This window comes from Polyodon spathula, chromosome 15, assembly GCF_017654505.1.
Source record: "Polyodon spathula isolate WHYD16114869_AA chromosome 15, ASM1765450v1, whole genome shotgun sequence".
In the NCBI taxonomy this organism is placed as follows: Eukaryota; Metazoa; Chordata; class Actinopteri; order Acipenseriformes; family Polyodontidae; genus Polyodon; species Polyodon spathula.
This window is the reverse complement of record NC_054548.1, coordinates 21,413,075-21,432,695: the sequence shown is the minus strand read 5'-3', so window position 1 is coordinate 21,432,695 and position 19,621 is coordinate 21,413,075. Positions and strand designations below refer to the sequence as shown.

Here is a 19,621-nt window from a genome sequence, read left to right as displayed (position 1 = left end):
TCACTTCCTCTCAGACAGTTTTGGCTTTGTTATGGTCATGGGTGTGGTGAAAGAAGGGGTGGTTTATCAGGTCTTGAAATCTCCCTTCTCCAGTAACAGCAATGACAAAAAAAAAAAAAAAAGTATGTACAAGTAGAGGTTTGTAATGTTTACAAATATCGAGATGACACTGAAAATGGAAATTAACCAATTTTTAAAGCAGTTGTCGTAGTAATAATGAAAATACCATTTTTCCTCTAATTTCTTTTCCAGGTCTTGAGGATGAGCAAATGAACAGAACAAGCTACCTGGTTATCATCCCCCCAGCCATGTGACAGTGTGACCTTCCTCGTCTAATTATATGTATAGACAGGATGAATACTGTAGGAGGGACCTGCCAAGTTGAAAGGCCATTTTATTCAATAAGTTGAATGGAATGAGGAAACATGCTCAATCAAAGACAGATTTCCAGACAAGCTCATGATCATCTAAATGCAGACTTAGAGAAAATGCTAATAACTCAATATTGGATCAGAAAAGCAGACCCACTCAAAATAACTGCAAAAATACAATCACATTTGACAATATTAAGAACAGGATACAGTTGATATTGCCTGTATAAACTTAAACAGTTACTAGAATGCCCATGTATAATTACATTTCAGTTCTTCAAAATCTTTTAACAAAATCTTCGTTGTTGTGGTGGCAGTAAAATGTGCTCATATAGCTGTATGATGAGATCTTTAAGAAGTGTCAATAGCAGTAGGACAGGATGAAGTTACTTGACGCAGATCATGTTTTTTTTCCACTGAACACAAGGACAGAAAAGTAAAGCAATGCTTTATAAAGAAATGTGCGCCACAGGACCAGCTACGTGCAAGTTGAGTGCGGAGACAGATAATAAAAAAAGAAATCAGGGCTCGCTTTTATGAAAAGTAAATCTGATCAAGTATTATTGTGGAAAAGAATGTTGAAAGAGGTTTTTACTGCCCCATCGCGTAATTCTGGTAAGATATTAACCTGTACACAATGAACCTTGATCATCTGAGTTTAAGTTAAAGTGATTCAGCAACGCCTGAATGTGTGTACAGCTACTGTGTTCCCCTTTTCACAGCTGATACACTGGCTGTATCAGCAGAATGTATATGTGCCTTCAAACGAGTCCGTGTCTAATGTTTCATGGCTATAGAGAGTTATAATGTGGTGGCAGCAGTTTGTTTTAGACAATCTCCTTGCCCCTCTGGAGAGACAGGAATACCAACTTGACAAGGATCTAATAGGTATGAGATCCTCACCAGGCCAGCAGGATGGACACTGTTACCTTGGAGATATATACTGATACAGCAGTCCAGTGTTATTTATCACCAAGGGTAAAATGGGATTGACCAACAATAGATTTAGTTTATAATTAGGGTTGATAAAAGCCATTATTATATTCAGCCATTATACAGCCATTATATATTCGCTCTTCAATATTAACCCTGCTGTATCTGTTTAAATTCATCAAATCATACAATCCCTAATGACTTATAGATACATTAACTCCTTAACCTTTCCTAAAAAGGAAAGTCTCTTCCGAGTGATGAAAGATATATACCACAGGGTCCAGTTAAATCGGAAACCAACCTTTGGTCTCTCAAAGTGCAGAAGTGGACTGATAGCAGCTCAAGAAAGGCAGTCGAAGACTCCTTTTTGTCAGCACCTCCCAGGAGACAAGTGAGTGTTTTGCTTTCTTTTATATAAATGCATCCTAATATAACGTAATGTAAAAATAATGGCAGCATTACTTGCCAGATTTATACGTTTTCTAAAACATTTCCTGATATGTAGGACAAAGTGGTAACTGAAATCTCAGTAACGAGTAACATCCCAGCAATACTTCAGATTGTTTTACAGAGTGAAGCTGTTTTTTTTTTTTTTTTATACCTATTTAGTTAGTAAATTTTACATTCAAAGTTGCAGCTATCAGTACAGATAAATTGCCTTGAAGTAAATATTTCTTTAACAAGACTAGACAAAGAACACATATAAAAACACACACACAAGTTATAAAAGAATTATAAAGATATTAAAGTGTAATCTGTTTATTTCAATGTGTATTATTTTCTTATTTTATTTCACCAATGGGATATCTTCTTGAGACTTGTAGACTTATTTACAGGAAAAGTTATTCAGTGTAAATGTTTTTTTTTTTTTTTTTTTTTTTTTTTTAAGAAAATGAGTTTCATAAGACCATTCTTCCACCCCTACATTCAGTTAATGATGAACAAGAGATTCCCTTACTGATTCCCTGAAGGTCAGGTGTCAGCAAATTTCTTAAATTCAAACCTGCTTCACAAGATTAAAAGTTACAGACCTTTACCCTATTTTGAGGAAAATCATAAATGTGTTTTGTTTTCTTTTTAGTTTTTTTTTTTTGTCGTAGCCTAATATAAACTTGTGCTTGTATCTCAATTCAGTGCTTTTTTTTGTTACTCTGTGGTTTACATTTCAGGGGTTTGCACACCAGAAGCTCTTTATAAGCCCAGTGCGGTGACTGTGACTTCCTGTTTACAGATATTAATTTAATTAATTTATGTTTCCTCACTCATATCTGTAAGGTGACAAATGCACATTTAGAGTTGATTCTTTACAGCATCAAAAAAATCATTGCTGGGTTATCTGAGTTTTTACAAATAGGGTCCATCAGCTACTACCCCCTGTAAACTGAAACACTTGAAAAATGTTTGTAGCAAATGCTGGGTGTACAAAGTGTGTCAAGAGCAAAACAAATTAGTACACTGGACGGAAAATCCTTAATTACCTAATCTCTGTTTACTTTTAACAGAGATGGCCTCTTCTGTTCACCCCCGTGTCTTGAAACTGACCAAGCAAGACGGCCAGAGCTATGGCTTCTTCCTGCGGATCGAAATGGGAAAGCAGGGACACCTGGTGCGCAATGTAAAGAAGGGGGGCCCTGCAGAGCAGGCTGGGATGAAGGATGGTGACCGTGTCCTGAGAGTGAATGGGGTTTTTGTGGACAAAGAGGACCACACCAGGGTAAGCCTTTCCAAGCAGCCGTGTTTATAAGGTGAATACCAATTCAAGTAATAGTTAAAAACTAATAAGAACAAATATATACAGTAGCCACTTACGAGTCCTAAAAATAACCTATATCTATTACCCTCAGCTATTTGTATTATTTTGTAACGGTAAAAAATGTTTTTTTCAGTCCGTAATTGTGCTTGTTTGATGACCATTGAAAGTATATATTTATAAGGGGCAAAATGAGAATCTATACCTATACCATAAGTCTATAGCTATGTAACTATGTATTCATCATAGAGGTAGACTTGCATTACCTGAACTTCGCTATGGATTGGGGTGCATAACAACTGGAAATTGTAAATAGGGTATTCTGTGCCAAAATAAACCAATGGTGCCTGTGATGTTCTCTGATTTCAACTGAACTCATTTCTGTGACAGTGACATGTGCAGTAGTGTATATTAGTCGCATTGCCCACAATTTTCATTTTAGTAAGCAGATGTTAAACTGCAACACAGTCTCCATTAATGTATTTTCTTGACCTGAAGGTGGTGGAGTTGGTTAAAGACAGTGGACTGTCAGTCACCTTTCAAGTCCTGGACGAGGAGTCCTATGAGATGGCAAAGGAAAAAGGGATCAGCCTGTCTGAAGAGGGGCAAGCAAGTCCAACACAACAGCCGGTGATTAATGGAGTGGCAGGTGCGACACCAAAGCCCAAACTGTGCTACCTGGTTAAGGGAAAAAAAGGATATGGATTCTCACTTACATCTACACGAGGTAAGCTTTTGTAGCACAGTGTAGCATCTTAACTTAATGCCTTTGATTTTAACATGTCTATGTTATTTTTTAATGCACCAGTTGATGGCCTAACATATTTATTTCATTTTGTTTCTTTTTTGTTGCCTTGATATTCTTTCCCTAACATAGATGTACTTCCATTTCTTAATACTAAGTTTTGTGTCCCCTTCTGTATCTCAAGGTGTTCAAGGGATGTTCTTCTGTGAGGTGCACTCCTCTGGGGTTGCAGCAAAGGCAGGTGTTCAAAACAACGACCGGCTGATTGAACTTAATGGTGATAACGTTGAGAGCTCCAGTCATGAGCAAATTGTAGACAAGGTAACTAGGATGAATTGTTTACCCTTTTCTGCAGTGGAACTTCATAACAGGGATCAGCCTTGTTCTTAGAAATGATCATGGTCACTGTGTTTATGAAGCATTAGCATGTCTTTGAATGTACAGGACTGCAATGTGTTTGGAAGCGGGTTAACGCTTGATAATTGCATTTCAGTGCCTCTCTGTTGTTTTTTTTTCACTTCATTCTTAAAAATGTGATCCTGAGAGTAAGGTAATAGTTCACTGCTATTTGTTATGTTTGTTTGTTTTTTTTAAGTGATAATCTCTGCACAAACTATGGTACCCAGTTGTCCAAAACTCACATTTCTGTAGATGTCACAAAGTGTTAGTAAGAAAATAGTTTATCCCAGTTGTACCAATTGCAGAGAGTATAACAATCAAGTAGTTAATTTATCAAAAAACAAAGTTTTCTGGGACATGCAAATATGTCTGTTAGATTTGTACACAGTTCTTTACTTGGGGGAGGGGGTTGCCTAAAGAAAACCAGCCAGCAGTGTTATCTGTTTAGTTGCTTAGTAACAACACTGTTGTTAATCATTAACACTTTTTAATCATTACCACATGTGCTTATCAGATGAAGGCTTCTGGCAACAGCATTGTGTTTCTGGTTGTGGATGGGGAGGCTGACAGATACTACAAGAACAAACAGAAAAAGCTGACTGGAGGGATGGCCACCATGAAGCACCTTCCACATAAACCCCGCATAGTGGAGCTCACTCAGGGCCCTGGCGGCTATGGATTCTACCTGAGGCAACAGTATGCTAAGCTAGGTCTGTAATTCCATGATTACATAATTTTGTCGAAAATATGCAGTTATTATTTCTTGATAGTAGCGCACACAAGGAAACCAAGGGAAAACATTTTCAGGAAATATTTTAAGCAACACATGACCATGCCCTCTACATATATAAAAATGAAGTAAGAAATATACCAAATAGACATGGTCTGTTTGCATGCACATTTCTAGGAACAGCAAAGGACAAGGAAACACTTATTTCTCATACTATTGTCTTTTAGTACTGCATTTGTGGTCATTTTGTTACTTTTTGTAGCTTCCCTTTCTTGTGCGCTCTCTCTCTCTCTCTCTCTCTCTCTCTCTCTCTCTCTCTCTCTCTCTATATATATATATATATAAATGTTTAAATGACTAGCTACTTGTTCCTTTTCTAGGTCATTTCATTAAGGGCATAGATGCTGGCAGTCCAGCAGATAAAGCTGGACTGAAGGACATGGACAGGCTGGTGGCTGTGAATGGGGACCCTGTAGATTCCTTGGAGCATGAACAAGTTGTGGAGAAGATAAGGCAGTGTGGCAAAAAGTCTACTTTACTGGTTGTTGATGGAGAAACTGACCAAATGTATAAGATGGTACACAATGATTTCCCTATTTATTTAATAATCAGACGACTAAGATTTTATTCCAGGAAGAAAAGCATTGTAGCTTAAATCTTATCTCACAAGCAAGGTAGTTTGGACTGAACTTTCTAAAATTCTAATGGTCAAAGACTATAATGACAAAAGTTATAAGAGTATAATTCTGGTAAATCAAACATACATTAAAACAATATGCCTGGCTTAACACTGATAGTGAAGATGTGGTGTTTAATAAGATAGATGTATGGAGTATGAGCAGATCTTTTATTCTTCCTTAGTAACTTGGTAGTAATCAAAATCCTCATGTACCAAGAGACAGGCGATTTACAAGGTTAATGCAATACAAGCACAAGGAGCATCTGCACATTCCACAGGGGGCTGTCCCTTCCACTCCTGGTCTGTTCCAACCCCAGGTTCTAAATTGTCTACTTGAACCAAATTAAACATCCATCCAGGCCTTGAAGGCTGATGATCTCATTTTACTTGTTAAATCTGGAGTGGAATGACCCACCAGGACTGTAATTGGCCACCACTGCTCTACACAATCACTGGTGGGTGGAAACCACACTGCTCAAGGATATAATAAACTGAACCAAAACATTTCAACACTGATGTTCGACCTACAGCTGAAACATTTGTCATTGAATTCATAGTTTCTTTGTATTTTTCAAGACCAAGATGCAGAAGCAAAAAAGGCCAGTTCTGCATGACCTTGATATTTTAATTGGCTCGTATTTCTTCTCCAGTCTTCAAACCTTTGTTCTTTCTTCGAAATGTTATACAAACAGTAGGTATTTATAACTTGGCAAGGAATAAACCAAATCCAGAACAGTAAATGGAGAAGCAGTTCCAGTCAGCCACTCTACCCCTTGTGTTCAACAGGCATGTGTATCTCCATTGCTGTACTGGGATGAGGTCCTGGATTCTCACAGTGAAGCTGCAGAACCAACTGCAGCCACCCCCAGTCAGGAGAGCGGCGAACACAAACCCATACCAGCCGCAGCCACCCCTAGTCAGGACAGCAGCGAACACAAATCCAGACTCTGTCTGCTGGAGAAGACATCAGGTGGCTTCGGTTTCCATCTCAATGCAATCCGAGGACTGCCTGGCCAGTTTGTTAAGGAGGTGAAAGTCTTCTAAAAATATATTCACTAAAAAACAAGTTAAAAGCTCAAACAAGCTAAATACTAAACATAAACTAAACAGAATATAGCAAAATAGTTTAGATTAAAGGAGTATGTGTGTGTGTGTGTACAGGATTCACGTTTGTTGTGGTAATGTCAATCGTGTTATTTTGCACAAGCCTAATTGTTTATATTTAAGGATATGCAATGCTACTTTACTTTTTATTGTACTTAATCATATTTTCATTGTTTTTCTGCACTCATGTAATTTTAACTCCTAAAATCTTCCAGGTGGCTAGTGGAAGTCCTGCAGATAAAGCTAGCTTGGTAGATGATAACATTGTGATTGAGGTGAATGGCGACAATGTAGAGAACAAATCGCACAAGGAGGTGGTGGAGATGATCAAGAAGAGTGGCAACAGGCTTGAAATGTTAGTAATTGAGAAAAAGGCCTACAACTACTTCAAAGATAAGAACATACCCATCACCACAGCTCTCATAGGAACATCAACGATAAACAAACCAGCAACTCCCCCGTTCAAGGCAAAGGAGCTCAAAAATGAGGAAGACTACCCAGCTCCTGCCCCAGTCACAGCCAAAGCTCCATCTCCTTCTACACCCCCCTCTTCAACCCTAGCTGCAAACCTAACTCCACCTCCCTCTTCAGCCCCAGCTGTAGCCCCATCTCAAGATAGTCCTAAGGAGACAGGAAGAGAGTAAGCATTCCTTAATGTTTCACACTGTCCTTCAGACTGTTTACAATAGCACATCACACACACACTTTCTTAGATGATATATAATATATATATATATATATATATATATATATATATAGATATATATATATATAATATATATAGTTTTTTTCAAGGAAAAAGGCAATGTATGGGATACAATAATGTGAATAATTGATGCAAAAATAAATTATATCAGGACGTTTCAGACTTCAAGTCCTTCAGCTGGATGGAAAAAGCAGTGCTGTAGCATGTAAGTGTACTTTTCACTAACCATTATCTCGTGATGCTTTGTAAAGTATGTTTTGCTGAATTAAATAAAGCATGATATTCATGTTCAGCTTGAAAACCATTGTTCAGTTACTTTACAAAAAGGCAGGGAACAGTTTTGTGAATATTTTAAATAATCAAAACAGGCTTACAAAAATATTTAACTCAAACTAACTAAACAGGGCCCTATAAATAAAACATTTACATAGAATCAACATTTTCTTCCTACAATTTTTTTTTTAATATATATTAATATTAGGTCAACCTTTGCTGTCCCAAAAGCATTTTTTTAAACGTATTTCTCTGATAATTATTTAAATAGTCACATAGATCGAACTGTAATCATCAATACATTTATTACATACCTCCCAGTACCTTAATAATAACAGGTTCTACTTTGGAGCATTTAGTAAAGGTGTACTAATTAGTTTGTGTTCTTTCATTGATAAGGAAGGGTCAGTGTAGTAGATGTTACCTGACGGTTAACAAATATATCTTTCTTCCATACAGTCAGTCTCATCTTCATCCTCAGCATCAGAAGGGGAAGACGAAAGGTTCTGAAGAGGTACAACTATCTGGAGAAAAGCCCAGCTAACTTCAGTAGAGCAGTACCTTTTTAACAAAAGCAGGATTTGTTGACAAGAGCATGGACTTTGAAAAACCTTGATGAGGACATTCATCAAAACACAACCATTGATGTTTCACAGAATTTCCAAGTGCATTACTCTAAAACCATAAAGTTTATAAATGCTCCTCAGCTACACAGTACATACAAAATACTGGCATGTCAAGATACTCAATCTTAGACATTTTAAAATCTGAACACGTTAGTGCAGTGTACTGCAGGACTAATTTACTGCCTGCTTGTGATTTACCACTTAGTCCTTGCTTTCTCAGTATGTTAGGCTAGAATTGCATATACATGCTTCACCTTTTCTCTGCAGATCTGTTTATGCCTTTTACAATAACCCTTGTATCACTGGTTATAGTATAACCCAGTGTTCCTGCTTCTCTTTAATAATCTGTTCTCTCTCTTAGCTTATCCCCCACTGTATCCATTTACTGAATTCTCTCATTTTCTTCTACATGTACAATGCTTAGTGGTAATGCAGAACCATTTGCTTTCAGTATTAAATTTACTGCAAAACTATACCTGTTTGTATTTACTATTTTACAGCCAACACAAATTTTGGCGACTTTACTCAAACACTCGTGTTCATTTTAATGTTTTCTTTTTTTTTGCTGTTGTTTTGTTTTAGAGTCTAATATTCTAGATGTAGCCTATAGAATTTAAATATACTGAACTAAAACAAAAAAAACATTTTGTGCAAAGTATCATTTTTAATATTTACATCTCTCCAGGACACTCTGCATGGTGGTAGGTACAACATTTCAACATTCGACATGTACACATGTGGGTGACCATTATAGTGCATTGGACTTGAAACAAGATATATAAATCTAATTATGATAGATGATTGTCATCATGACCAGAGTGTTCTCTTTGGTCCCATAGCCTCAAACAAACAAACAAAAAAAAAGAATAAGTCATAGCCAGCAATATAAGCTTGCTGAAAAGCAGCATGTGTACTTGCTGTATGTCTCCGAGGAGACGATAAGCAAAGAAGCTACACTTATTCAGCCAGCAAAATGGGTTGTGAGTCTATGTATTTTTTTAACGGTTCAGGGATGGTATCTGTTGTTGAATATCTGAAGCTCTATAAACCAACATGCACGGCATTCCTCATGTTTATTATTATTATAATAATAATAATAATAATAATAATAATAATAATAATAATTATTATTATTATTATTATTATTATTATTATTGCTAAAAATCAAGCAGTTGAATATATACATTTCCATGACTGCCAACATCTTATAAATTACATAAAGTACCTTAAGCCACCTTTGCACAATGTTTAAAGTGTACGTGGAATAACCAGATGAACGATTTATCTCTGAAGTTAAAGATGAATATGGCTGTTGTGAATGTTTGAAGTAGTGGATGCATTTTAAACAGTGTTAACTTTTTCAAACACTCAAAATCATCATTTGTGGTGCTTAAAAAAAAAAAAAAAAAAAAAAAAATACTATGGTACCAAACTCTCATTCTCTAGTTGTGTAAACCAATAGAAATACAAAACATGGGGAGGGGTTTTTACAGAATGAGGTAGATACCATTAATGTCTTTAATGCCAATCTATGCAAAATCACTTTAAAATACTGGTAAATAAAAGTAAAGAACAAACAAACAAAACATACTGACAGGTTGCAAAAAAGCACTGTATGCATTTTGATTTGTGTCAATCAATAACCTTCTGGTATTCATTTAAAAAGAGGCCACATGTATCGTTCAGGTTTCTCTGATCCATTATCTGCTAATTACACTGAAACATAAAATACTATTCAGCCAATTATGATTCACTCCCTTTGACAATATGGAGATACATTCTTTCAAAATCTCCAGTGTATTGACAAATATAGATTTAAATACAAGTCCAAAAAAATGATAAAATAAAATAATTCCTGATTCAGGAACAGGTCATTCATTCTTAAACAACTTGAAGAGGCATGTTTGTCGAGACACAACTCTTGCTTGGTATATACTAATATGAAACTATATAGTAAGCCACGGTCTCTGCATGCTGTCTTTGTCACAAATATCCCCAGGGGATCACAAAGTCATGTGCTTCTCAGGTGCTTGCTTATGTGCTAGGTAGAGGAATAAGATACTGGAGAGTGCGCTGACCAGGAATATGACATCAAACCAGCGGTGATAGAAATTGAACTGCAGCTCCCCAAGCACCTCCGTAACGATAGTCCTATACTGCAGAGGCATGCTCATTCTCATCAGCAGAACAGAAGAAACAAAATACATCCCCTGCAGCAGAAAACAGGACAAAAATCGAACAAAGCATACCATACACTTACATCAGACTTGCCACACACTTGACTTTTACAGGTCACTGGCCAAACTAACCGTTCCTGTTTAGCAAAACTGTGCAATATTATATAGAAAGGGTCCCCTTTTTTAACATCATATAACTATATTATTTTCTATATTCACATTGTTGATTTTTTTCTTAATACAAAAGTTTACTGAATTACTCTCACTTGTTACATTTTCAAGTTAAAGAATTGTATTACTTTACCACAAGTTTTTAAAAGGTATTTAAGCTATATGATTTAAAAAAAAAATCTTGGTTCGACTTTGGGAATAAAAAAAGATGACAGACTAGTAGTTACTTCTCTGTCCTTTCAAAAAAATATATGCAATATATGTGTGTGTGTGTGTGTACATACATAAATACATAAGTAAAAATGCTCACTCACCATAATTTGTGCAAGAACAAGCACAATGACATTAGAGGATTTGCTGCTTGAGATGGCATAGAAGAACTGAAGAGTAAACACAACAATATTTCATTGCTTGGAGAAATAGGAGTCTATTACAAATCAAAAAAAGCCAACACCATTTAAATATAAACATAATGAACTAGGGTTAATGGAAATAGCACATTGTATTTTATTACTAAGACTGTTAGACTGCTAAGAAAGTGTTATTAGACTTGTAAGGGCAAATACAAAATTGTTATCTGATCTGGTTTTTCAGCTCATTTGATTATACTAATATATGCAAAAGTACACCTACCTTAGTGAGTGTTATTAACAAACCTCTAATTGATGTAACAATAATGATTCCAACTAGAATAAAAGAGATATGTTGGGACCAGAACGTTACCTAAAATAAAATTAAAAAAAAAAAAAGCATGATTGAGAAAAAAAAGCTTCATATATTCAGTCTGTTTAAATATACAGGTTTTATTATGTGCATTTTGGACACACCTGACTGCCTAACTTATACATGTTGGCTAATAAGACCCATAGTAAAGCTGAATTAATCAAGCTTGTATTATTATTATATTATTATTATTAAAAACTTGCAGCCGCTGTATTAAAAACTAAAAATAAATACGTATGGGCGCTTCCCCCACAGTATACAATCGTTAACTGCAATATTTATCTCCAGCCAGAGATAATAATGGTTTTCAGGTGTACAAGGTGCATTGACACGGTGGTTTTGTGATGCGGAGAACAATCAGCTGGAAACAGTATTAATATGATGACTATAATTGTCGCAGATACTCATTTTATCCACTAGTTTCAGACCACATTCCCACCCACATAGCTCAAAATATGTTTGCTCACATCAAACTGTATGCCTAGGTAGTTGACAGTGATCTCTATTCCACGAGTTACTGGGTCTGTCTTTCCAACTCGATCAAACACAATGTTAATAGTGGCCTGTAAACAGAAACAACACATGGTTACTTTTCATTCAGATTAGCATTTTTTTTTTTTTTTTTGCCACTACACTAGATTTTGAGTTACCAATCTCCCTTTGCTCCACATAGGGACAGTGGTGGATAACACATTACCACTGTATAACTAAACTGTATAGCAACAGGTTTTGAACTTATTAGAAGGATAGTAATGTGTGAATGCCATTACTTACATTCTGGAAAAGCAAATTACTACAAAGAATGTGTAGTACAGTGCAGAACCACAATCGTACTGTTAGTAATTAAAATCATGGGTGGGATCTACAGTAATACAGAGCCCTCTACTGTGATTCGTGACTTACACATCACAAACTGTGAAACACTGTAAAGTGTAAATTCGTGAAGGGCCCTTACACAGTCAAATATAGTGCATGTGCAAGTTACTGTCAACATGGACTAACATGGATTAACCACATTTGTGACTTATCTAACTGTGAAATATTGAGTGAGCATAGCTTAAATATTTCAAGAACTAAATTACCATAAAGATCTTCCAGACGCAGTAGATGGAGAAGAAGTAACCAAGAAAGTTGAAGTATTTTCCTTGAAATGTTTTGGAATATTCTATTCTTTCCTGGTAGAACAGTAAACAAGAAATGAGTAGCTTCTCTGACATTCGAACAACATGTTTTAAAACAAATCTAAAAGAAACTGTTGGCATTCCGAAGCTCTGGCACATTAAGTGTTAACAATAAGACAAGATTCAGAGGACTTCTGAACCCTTGCTTTCATGAGCCTGGTCAATAAAAACTAGCTTATGAATATACAGCAGTAAGAAAACCTGTCACCAGCCCACAGGTAAAACCAGGGCAATTCAATGTCAAAATGAACAAAACATTTGTTGGAAAACAGGATAAAGACTAACAAAATCTTTGGGTTCAAAATGTTTATCTTGAGCACCATTAGGATTGCAGTTGTGGTTCATTTCACATTTCAACAAATTAACATATTTTGAGAGTTCATTTTATTAATATGACTCACTACATACATTACATAGTACCAGAGAGACACAGGATGTGCTTTCAAACCACTGTACATATAAATGCAGCTGAATCTGAAAGCCTGCCAAACTAGGCAAACGCTGTGTTAACTGAACTTTCATTTCACTTCATTACACTAAATTACGGTTTTAATAAAAGTGATCTCTAAATACAAACTTGACATGCACCTGTAATCACCTTGGAGAACCTCCACACTGCATCAGTACCGAAGCTAATTACTGTTGCGGGTCACATCTCTGCTGTAAGTGCTGTTGAGTACTGTACTGTACCTTGGTCGCATGGAGGTCCACTGTTTCTAAGAAAAGCTGTCGACTCAGCTCCTCCAGAGCATCCACCTCCTGCTGAATAAGTGAGAGGTCTGGGTATGAAGTCAAGGAAAGAAATACATTTGGATGGGATGACAGAAGTCTTCAATGATTCTTATAGGGAAAGGTGGCTATTAGTTAGGAGGGTGCAGGACAGACACCCTGGTTTGAAAGCTACCAGGGAAACACATTTTTACTGCTGGGTCTAATAGATATTCTGCAGGAAGGATACTGGGAGAGGGAAGGCTAGAACCAATAGCAACATAAGCCTACTTATGCCACTGTGTGGTATATGATAATAAAAGTACTTGGTTCCAGCATAGTTCTGTACATTCACAGCTGTGGTTGAGATCATACTATCACATTCTGCTCTGTACGCTCCCCCGAACACACCATGTGTGCTAAAAAAAAAAAGAAATCAGCTCTGCAACCGGAAACTAATCTACTGGTTAAAGCTTTTATCTCAGCAACTATTATTTTCTCTATTGTGTGGCTACTTTGTGACATCCTATTTGTGCAAACATGAAACCTGAATGACAAAAACACTGAAAAAAAGTATGTCAGTACAAATTTTACTTTCTGTTCAGTATCAGTAGCATGCTTAAAAATGTCCTTAGCAGATTTCATCAATGTTTGTAAATAAATAAAATTATAAATACAAAGGATACTCTCACTGCCAGGGGGTGAAGACGTGACGCTCTTTATCATCCCCCAGAAACCTGTCTGCTTGTTTTGGTCGTCACCACGCTGGTACATCATTCTTCTTGTCATTGCGATCCTAGGTGAAGACACATTCGGTGTTACATGTAGACAACAACTGCAGAAAAAGGCCGGGGCGATACTCAGCAGGGCTGGGTTGGTAGGGCACCAGACAACAGTTTGACAAAAACTGTGAACAACATAAATTATAAATAAATGATAGCCTTTATGGGAAAAAAAGCACAAAGTAGCTACAAGTTATTTATTTACTTTGATAATTGATACAGAAATGTCTAGATCCTCCTGTCTTTATGATAATGTGCATGTACTGTATTTGTTATGATGTTACCTTGTCACCTCTCTTTTTTCTCTGTGTACTGGGTATTACTTAGACAATTACAATTGTACAGCAAGCTGAAAAGCAATTCTCAATAAAATATTTGTGAACCCTATGGTTATTTACAGCATGTAGGGTTATGCTTTATTATTTTTATGTTAAGTAATTGTAATAATACCATGCTTGCTGTGAATATTTTTTTTAAAGATCACTCCATTGAAAAAAAGGGAAATGGCTTCTGATTTTATACCCAGGTACCAATGGTATTGAATATTAGGACCTAAAAAATTATATACATTTCTAAACTAGATTGTCAGGCTACATAGTTTTTTTTTTAAAAAAATGATGGTTCCTTTTTTATATGGTGGGGTTTTCCATTTCAACTGCAAGTTAGAAAATAGGGCAAACTCACTGCCACTTACACCACCGACATATGCTACACCACATAATCATGTCCTTTAGTTTTTATTTGTTAACCACTGTACTCTTACATTTCTTTACAACAGTTTTACACAATAGCACAGAGCACTCAGCACTGAAAACCTTGTTTTCTCAGCCACAGGGCCACATTCAGACATCGTGTAAAGCCAAAGTTTCACAGTTTGGCTCCTATACAGCCCTGCAAGAATGCTGGGCCCTCACAGTTCATTTGTGTCAGCAGAAATAGGACAAATAAAAAAAAGGTTATTGGTGTTTTTGTGAACAAAACCATATTTAATCTAACTCATCAATAGTATTGTTTTAGTCTTATAATTTCATAAGATTTCAGTGTTTGAATTGACTTACCTTTTTTTAAAAAGGCTATGAATCAAACACTGCTGTGCATTGTAAAATATCCAAAACTTAAGCACCAAACATACAAACCACAGATTCATAGTTTTAAAAAAAGGTCATGAATTACAAACCACCTCCTGTTGCAACAGACAAACAAACAAAAAAAAAAAAAAAAAAAAAAAAACGAAGACTGCATGGTCATTTTCATATTGATCAGTAAAGCCTTGATTTGTCCTTACCAAATTCCAGTTTGAAAGTAATAGTGAAGCTTTCCTACTTTGGGCTATGTATCGTTACAACAAAAATAATTTACACATGCTCTACTCTGATAATAAAAAACCTGTACTAAAGAAGGTCCAACCATCCTATAGATGTAAAAGTATATCACAGTAGAACAACAGCAGTCCAGTGCAACAAGAGGTGTCAGCTTTCCATCATATCTATTTCTCTATCGTGTTCTCTGAGCCTACAATGAAGAAAAGCTGGACAAGAGACCAGTACGTACCTACCTGTCTAGTTTAAATTTAAGCAGACAAAGCACTCATATCCCTCCAGTTAAAAGCAGACACATATTCCTCTGGGTTCTCTTACCTCTTCTTTTTGCTGACAATCATGTCCATTGTCTGAAGCAGCCTCCTCTCCAGCGCAAGTATGTCACTGTCTGTTACGTTCCTAGAAGAGTTTGCAATGCAGCTGAATGTCTTTTAAATTTTAATCAGTGTTAAATATTCAATTTAGGAGAATATAATACCATACAAAAAAAGTTGAGGAAAAAGTCAGGTTCTAAACTGGAGCTCTTGATTACTGGCATACAATTAAATATGTATCTACATTACATTTTTGGGGATTGGAACATTTCAGTTAAGTAAAACTGAAGAATATTTATTCAGATGATGCTTATAAATGGTGACAAGCACCTGGGTTTTCACAATTATTTCCAGTAACACTACACAATGTATTTTTTCTTCTTTTGGAAACATTTCGCAATCTCATTCTATTGAAATCACCTTGAAAAGTTCAACACATTCATCAATCTTGTTTTCCCCCAAACAGTTTTAACTTTTATTTGTATTATTATTAATAAACGCACACTCAAAATAGCACGGTTTTGCAACTGACGAAGACAACTGAAATATGCTTGCGTGTATTTATGAAAATAAATACAAATAATAATTCACAAATAATTTCCACTGTCTGTTGTCATACATTAAAAGTACTGGGTGAAACCAGAAATGAATAAACCAGGAACATTTCTAAGGATGACCCATATCGTTTTGCAAAGGTGAGCAGCGACATACCTTAAAAAATACGACATATAGGTATAAGGGCAATTCACTGCACCAAAACCAGAGAGCAGAGCCATTAGTGTCACCCCGATAACTCCAACACGGCTGATCAGCTGTTCAATAGACAGGATTCCTAAGAGACATTAAAAAAGCACACATGCTATATTTATACCTTTAAAGACCCGGTTCCCTTCTGAGGTTATGTGACTTGGTCAGATCCACATACTTTATGTCACATGGTATGTAAAAACATTTTTGCCTCCATGAAGAATATTCTGTAGACAGCAGATCCAATATCTCTGTCCAAAAGTATCACATTTTCAACAATGTTACTCACCGTGCTTTGGACTAAGAATGGGAAATGGATCTCCAAGCTTCCAGAAGAAATACATGAAGGTAAACCAGACCACACAAGCAAACAGCAGCTTTTGTCTCTGTACTGAACTCAGTAAGATAAGAAGAAATGAAAGTAATTACTGCAAGAACTTGCAGGATGTGTGCCTACTACTTTAAAAGCAATTGTGTAAAAAGCCACCAAGTTTCTTCTCACTATTGGTTGGCTTTCAAAAATCTGTATCGCTTTCTTGTACTGTAATGGAAAAGGGGGATGAATGAACTGAATATTAGCATAAAATTACAGATTAAGAAAGCGTGTGGCATGCAATGTTGTGTTTCGTAACAGTAAATGAAAATAGCTCAAGAGGGTGTTTATTAACTGGTAAGAAACGTTCAAAGATCTTTCAAATGTAATAACTGTCATTACGCCTGAAATTAACATAAAACTCACGCAATCGGATGTTGCTGACCACAAAGTATCCAATGTAGAAAGGCACTACAAAGATGAGGACAAGCAGAATGACATACAGGTTCACTTTCCAGTGGAAATACCTAGAACTAAAAATAATAACATATTAATAATCACATGCATGTAAGGTAAGGTCATATCTGATATTTATGTGAAAGGTCTCAGAGCATGCAGGCTGCCATTAGATATACCTGCTCAGTGGGAGACAATAACCTACTGTAGTGATGGAGGCAGCTAACAGTTTACATCATGTTAGGTGAGGGAATTGAATAAGCACAGAGACCCACAGCCACCTCATAAAGAGTGTCAGGCCCTGGTTGGGGAACAGCGGCAGGTAGGCCTCATTGGACAGTATGGGCCATATTTTCAAAGTGTTTCCTCCATTCTTTATTTGTTGATGTTACAAAATCAAAAATACAACTTTTTGTGTTTTAGAGAACTTGACAAATATAACTTTGCGGTTTGGTTCTAGTTTTGTAAAATTAACAGGTGAAGACTGGAGTAACAGCTTTGAAAAACATATACCACGAATAAGTAAGTAAACACATAGATAATTTTAAGTCAGTTTGGACATATGTGTGAGGGGCTCAATCATTATGTAACATAACACATCCAACACAGCAATGCAGTTACTCACCTGCTGCTTAAAACTCCCAGTATCTCAAATATAATAAGTTCAAACATGGTACAGGAGAATGCAAAGGTCACAGAGAAGACAACTTGCACAACATACTGTCGAACCTGTGGGAAAGAAATGATAACCTTAATGCACGTAGAACAGCTACTGTAATACCAAGCAGATGTATGTCAATAATATTTATTGTAAAAAATCCCAATGTTCATTTTATGGAAATAGTTCTATGGAAATCAAATATCTTACTTATAATCATTACATGCATCTCTTTTTTTTTTTTAATGAATACGTGAATAAAGTGTCTTTCTAGTAAGCAAAGCAACATTTTGTTTGTGTTTGTGAAAGGTTGTCAACATTACAAATAAGCCTAGATCTCATGATCTGGTGTGATTAACAAGCCTTTAAATATCTGCCATGTAAACTACTGTGTGAGGAAGAGCAGTTTGAAATCATTTTAATTTGGAGCATTTTCTGCAGTTTTACCTCATAATCTTTGAATAACCGCCGCATAAAGAACAGCCACCCAAAACCAAAAAACAGCACCTGTGAAAGACAAGACATTCCCCCCCTGATAATCTTAACAGGACAAAAGTTTTCAAGTAACTAGCAAACTAACAAAGGTCTCAGAGACCTGCCTGGTTTGAGACTGTCAGTGTATTTTATTTTATTTTTATAATTTTCAGAAAACTTTTTGTTTTCAATCACTACCTGTAGTACACATGCACATTTACGGGTAAACCGAATCCTGGGTAATTCAATGCAATTCCAATCAGCATTTCTCCGGCTATTGTATTTTACACAACGACTTGGCAGAGAACTGTGTTTCTTTTCATATTTATGGCATTTTACAAGGTGGTATTTTCCACATGTGCATTTAATATCATCTGTAACACAAATGGATATTTGCAAATAATACGATGACGCATGTCATACCTTTTTTTTTTTTTATCACATATTTCCAATAATTGTCAGTTCAAAGCATATACTGCATAGATGATAAGTGTTAATTGATTAGCACGTTTGTTGTTTTATTTTTTGCTGTGTTACCCTGTACCGTTGTTTATCATGTATTACCTGGGAGGTGAACATAATTACGGAGTCAACAAGAAATGACATCTCGATGTGTGCACGACGAGTGGTGGAAGGGTTGTTTTTGTATCTACAGCAACTACGCTTCTGTTGTTATTTTTGTTATTGAATAAAAACACATTCAATTAAACAATTCAATTCTCCCTTCCCACTTTGCAAAGAATTACAGCTCAGGGTACACAACCAATGCGTCATTCCTAACCCGGATGTGCAAGGTGCGTCGCAGAGTGATGTAAAAACCATAGACGTTGTAGATTCCTGTTAACAGATTTGCCTTAAAGTTATTGTCTCTCTGTCCTGCCACCTAGCTGAATTTAAGAAAATAGTGTAGGCAGGCAACAGATTTTTCATTTGCAATATAATTCACAATCAAGTTAAGCACTTGACTTCACAGTTTACTGAATTCGTTAATAAGCACTGTGGGAAAAATAAACAAATAAATAATAAAATCTACGTCAGTCACACTTCGCCCTTGGTAAAAATAGACCTCCCTGGGATCGGCATATTAACTCAGATGCATGACGATCGTAACATTAATTGGGTGAAGCAGATAATAATAATAAAAACATATTTTTAAATACTTTTTTTTTTCTTTTAGAAGATGTGCTTAATTAAAGACACGGTTCCTAAAAAAACATTTGAAGAGCTATTACATTCTTCAGCATTAAATGAAATCCATTTTTGTTTCTTGCTAAACTGTCTT

At 36.0% G+C, this 19,621-nt stretch overlaps 2 protein-coding genes across 3 annotated transcripts; one reads left to right on the top strand and one right to left on the bottom strand.

The window, feature by feature from the left end:
• The first annotated feature begins 2,710 nt into the window (after positions 1-2,710).
• LOC121328162 (Na(+)/H(+) exchange regulatory cofactor NHE-RF3-like) lies at positions 2,711-7,397 on the top strand. 2 transcript variants are annotated; one of them, XM_041272694.1, is made up of 8 exons: positions 2,711-3,018; positions 3,553-3,781; positions 3,984-4,120; positions 4,713-4,908; positions 5,309-5,505; positions 6,394-6,636; positions 6,927-7,141; positions 7,229-7,397. In XM_041272694.1, exons 1-8 carry the CDS (start codon positions 2,809-2,811, stop codon positions 7,353-7,355), a joined length of 1,554 nt encoding a protein of 517 aa, XP_041128628.1. In that variant the 5' UTR covers positions 2,711-2,808; the 3' UTR covers positions 7,356-7,397. The 2 variants fall into 2 exon arrangements, with proteins under 2 accessions (XP_041128628.1, XP_041128627.1); XM_041272693.1 differs by having other exon boundaries at positions 6,927-7,397.
• Positions 7,398-9,815: 2,418 nt separating this feature from the next.
• Positions 9,816-19,117, bottom strand: LOC121327548 (Golgi pH regulator). The gene is made up of 14 exons (XM_041271621.1): positions 18,904-19,117; positions 18,313-18,372; positions 17,833-17,936; positions 17,178-17,284; positions 16,728-16,829; positions 16,403-16,523; positions 15,696-15,776; positions 13,963-14,072; positions 13,259-13,347; positions 12,470-12,562; positions 11,855-11,950; positions 11,298-11,387; positions 10,979-11,044; positions 9,816-10,526 (listed from the first exon to the last, which is right to left on the bottom strand). Exons 1-14 carry the CDS (start codon positions 18,943-18,945, stop codon positions 10,320-10,322), a joined length of 1,368 nt encoding a protein of 455 aa, XP_041127555.1. The 5' UTR covers positions 18,946-19,117; the 3' UTR covers positions 9,816-10,319.
• Positions 19,118-19,621: the final 504 nt, after the last annotated feature.

What these genes read in the sequence shown, in the direction of transcription:
- LOC121328162 (XM_041272693.1), top strand. Translation starts at nt 2,809, where the DNA reads ATGGCCTCTTCTGTTCACCCCCGTGTCTTGAAACTGACCAAGCAAGAC. An exon ending in ACAAAGAGGACCACACCAGG is followed by an intron (nt 3,019 to 3,552) that starts GTAAGCCTTTCC and finishes CTTGACCTGAAG; the next exon opens with GTGGTGGAGTTGGTTAAAGA. An exon ending in CTGACCAAATGTATAAGATG is followed by an intron (nt 5,506 to 6,393) that starts GTACACAATGAT and finishes TGTGTTCAACAG; the next exon opens with GCATGTGTATCTCCATTGCT.
- LOC121327548 (XM_041271621.1), bottom strand. Translation starts at nt 18,945, where the DNA reads ATGTCATTTCTTGTTGACTCCGTAATTATGTTCACCTCCCAG. An exon ending in CTGGGAGTTTTAAGCAGCAG is followed by an intron (nt 17,285 to 17,832) that starts GTGAGTAACTGC and finishes TATTATTTTTAG; the next exon opens with TTCTAGGTATTTCCACTGGA. An exon ending in ACCTAGGCATACAGTTTGAT is followed by an intron (nt 11,388 to 11,854) that starts GTGAGCAAACAT and finishes ATTTTATTTTAG; the next exon opens with GTAACGTTCTGGTCCCAACA.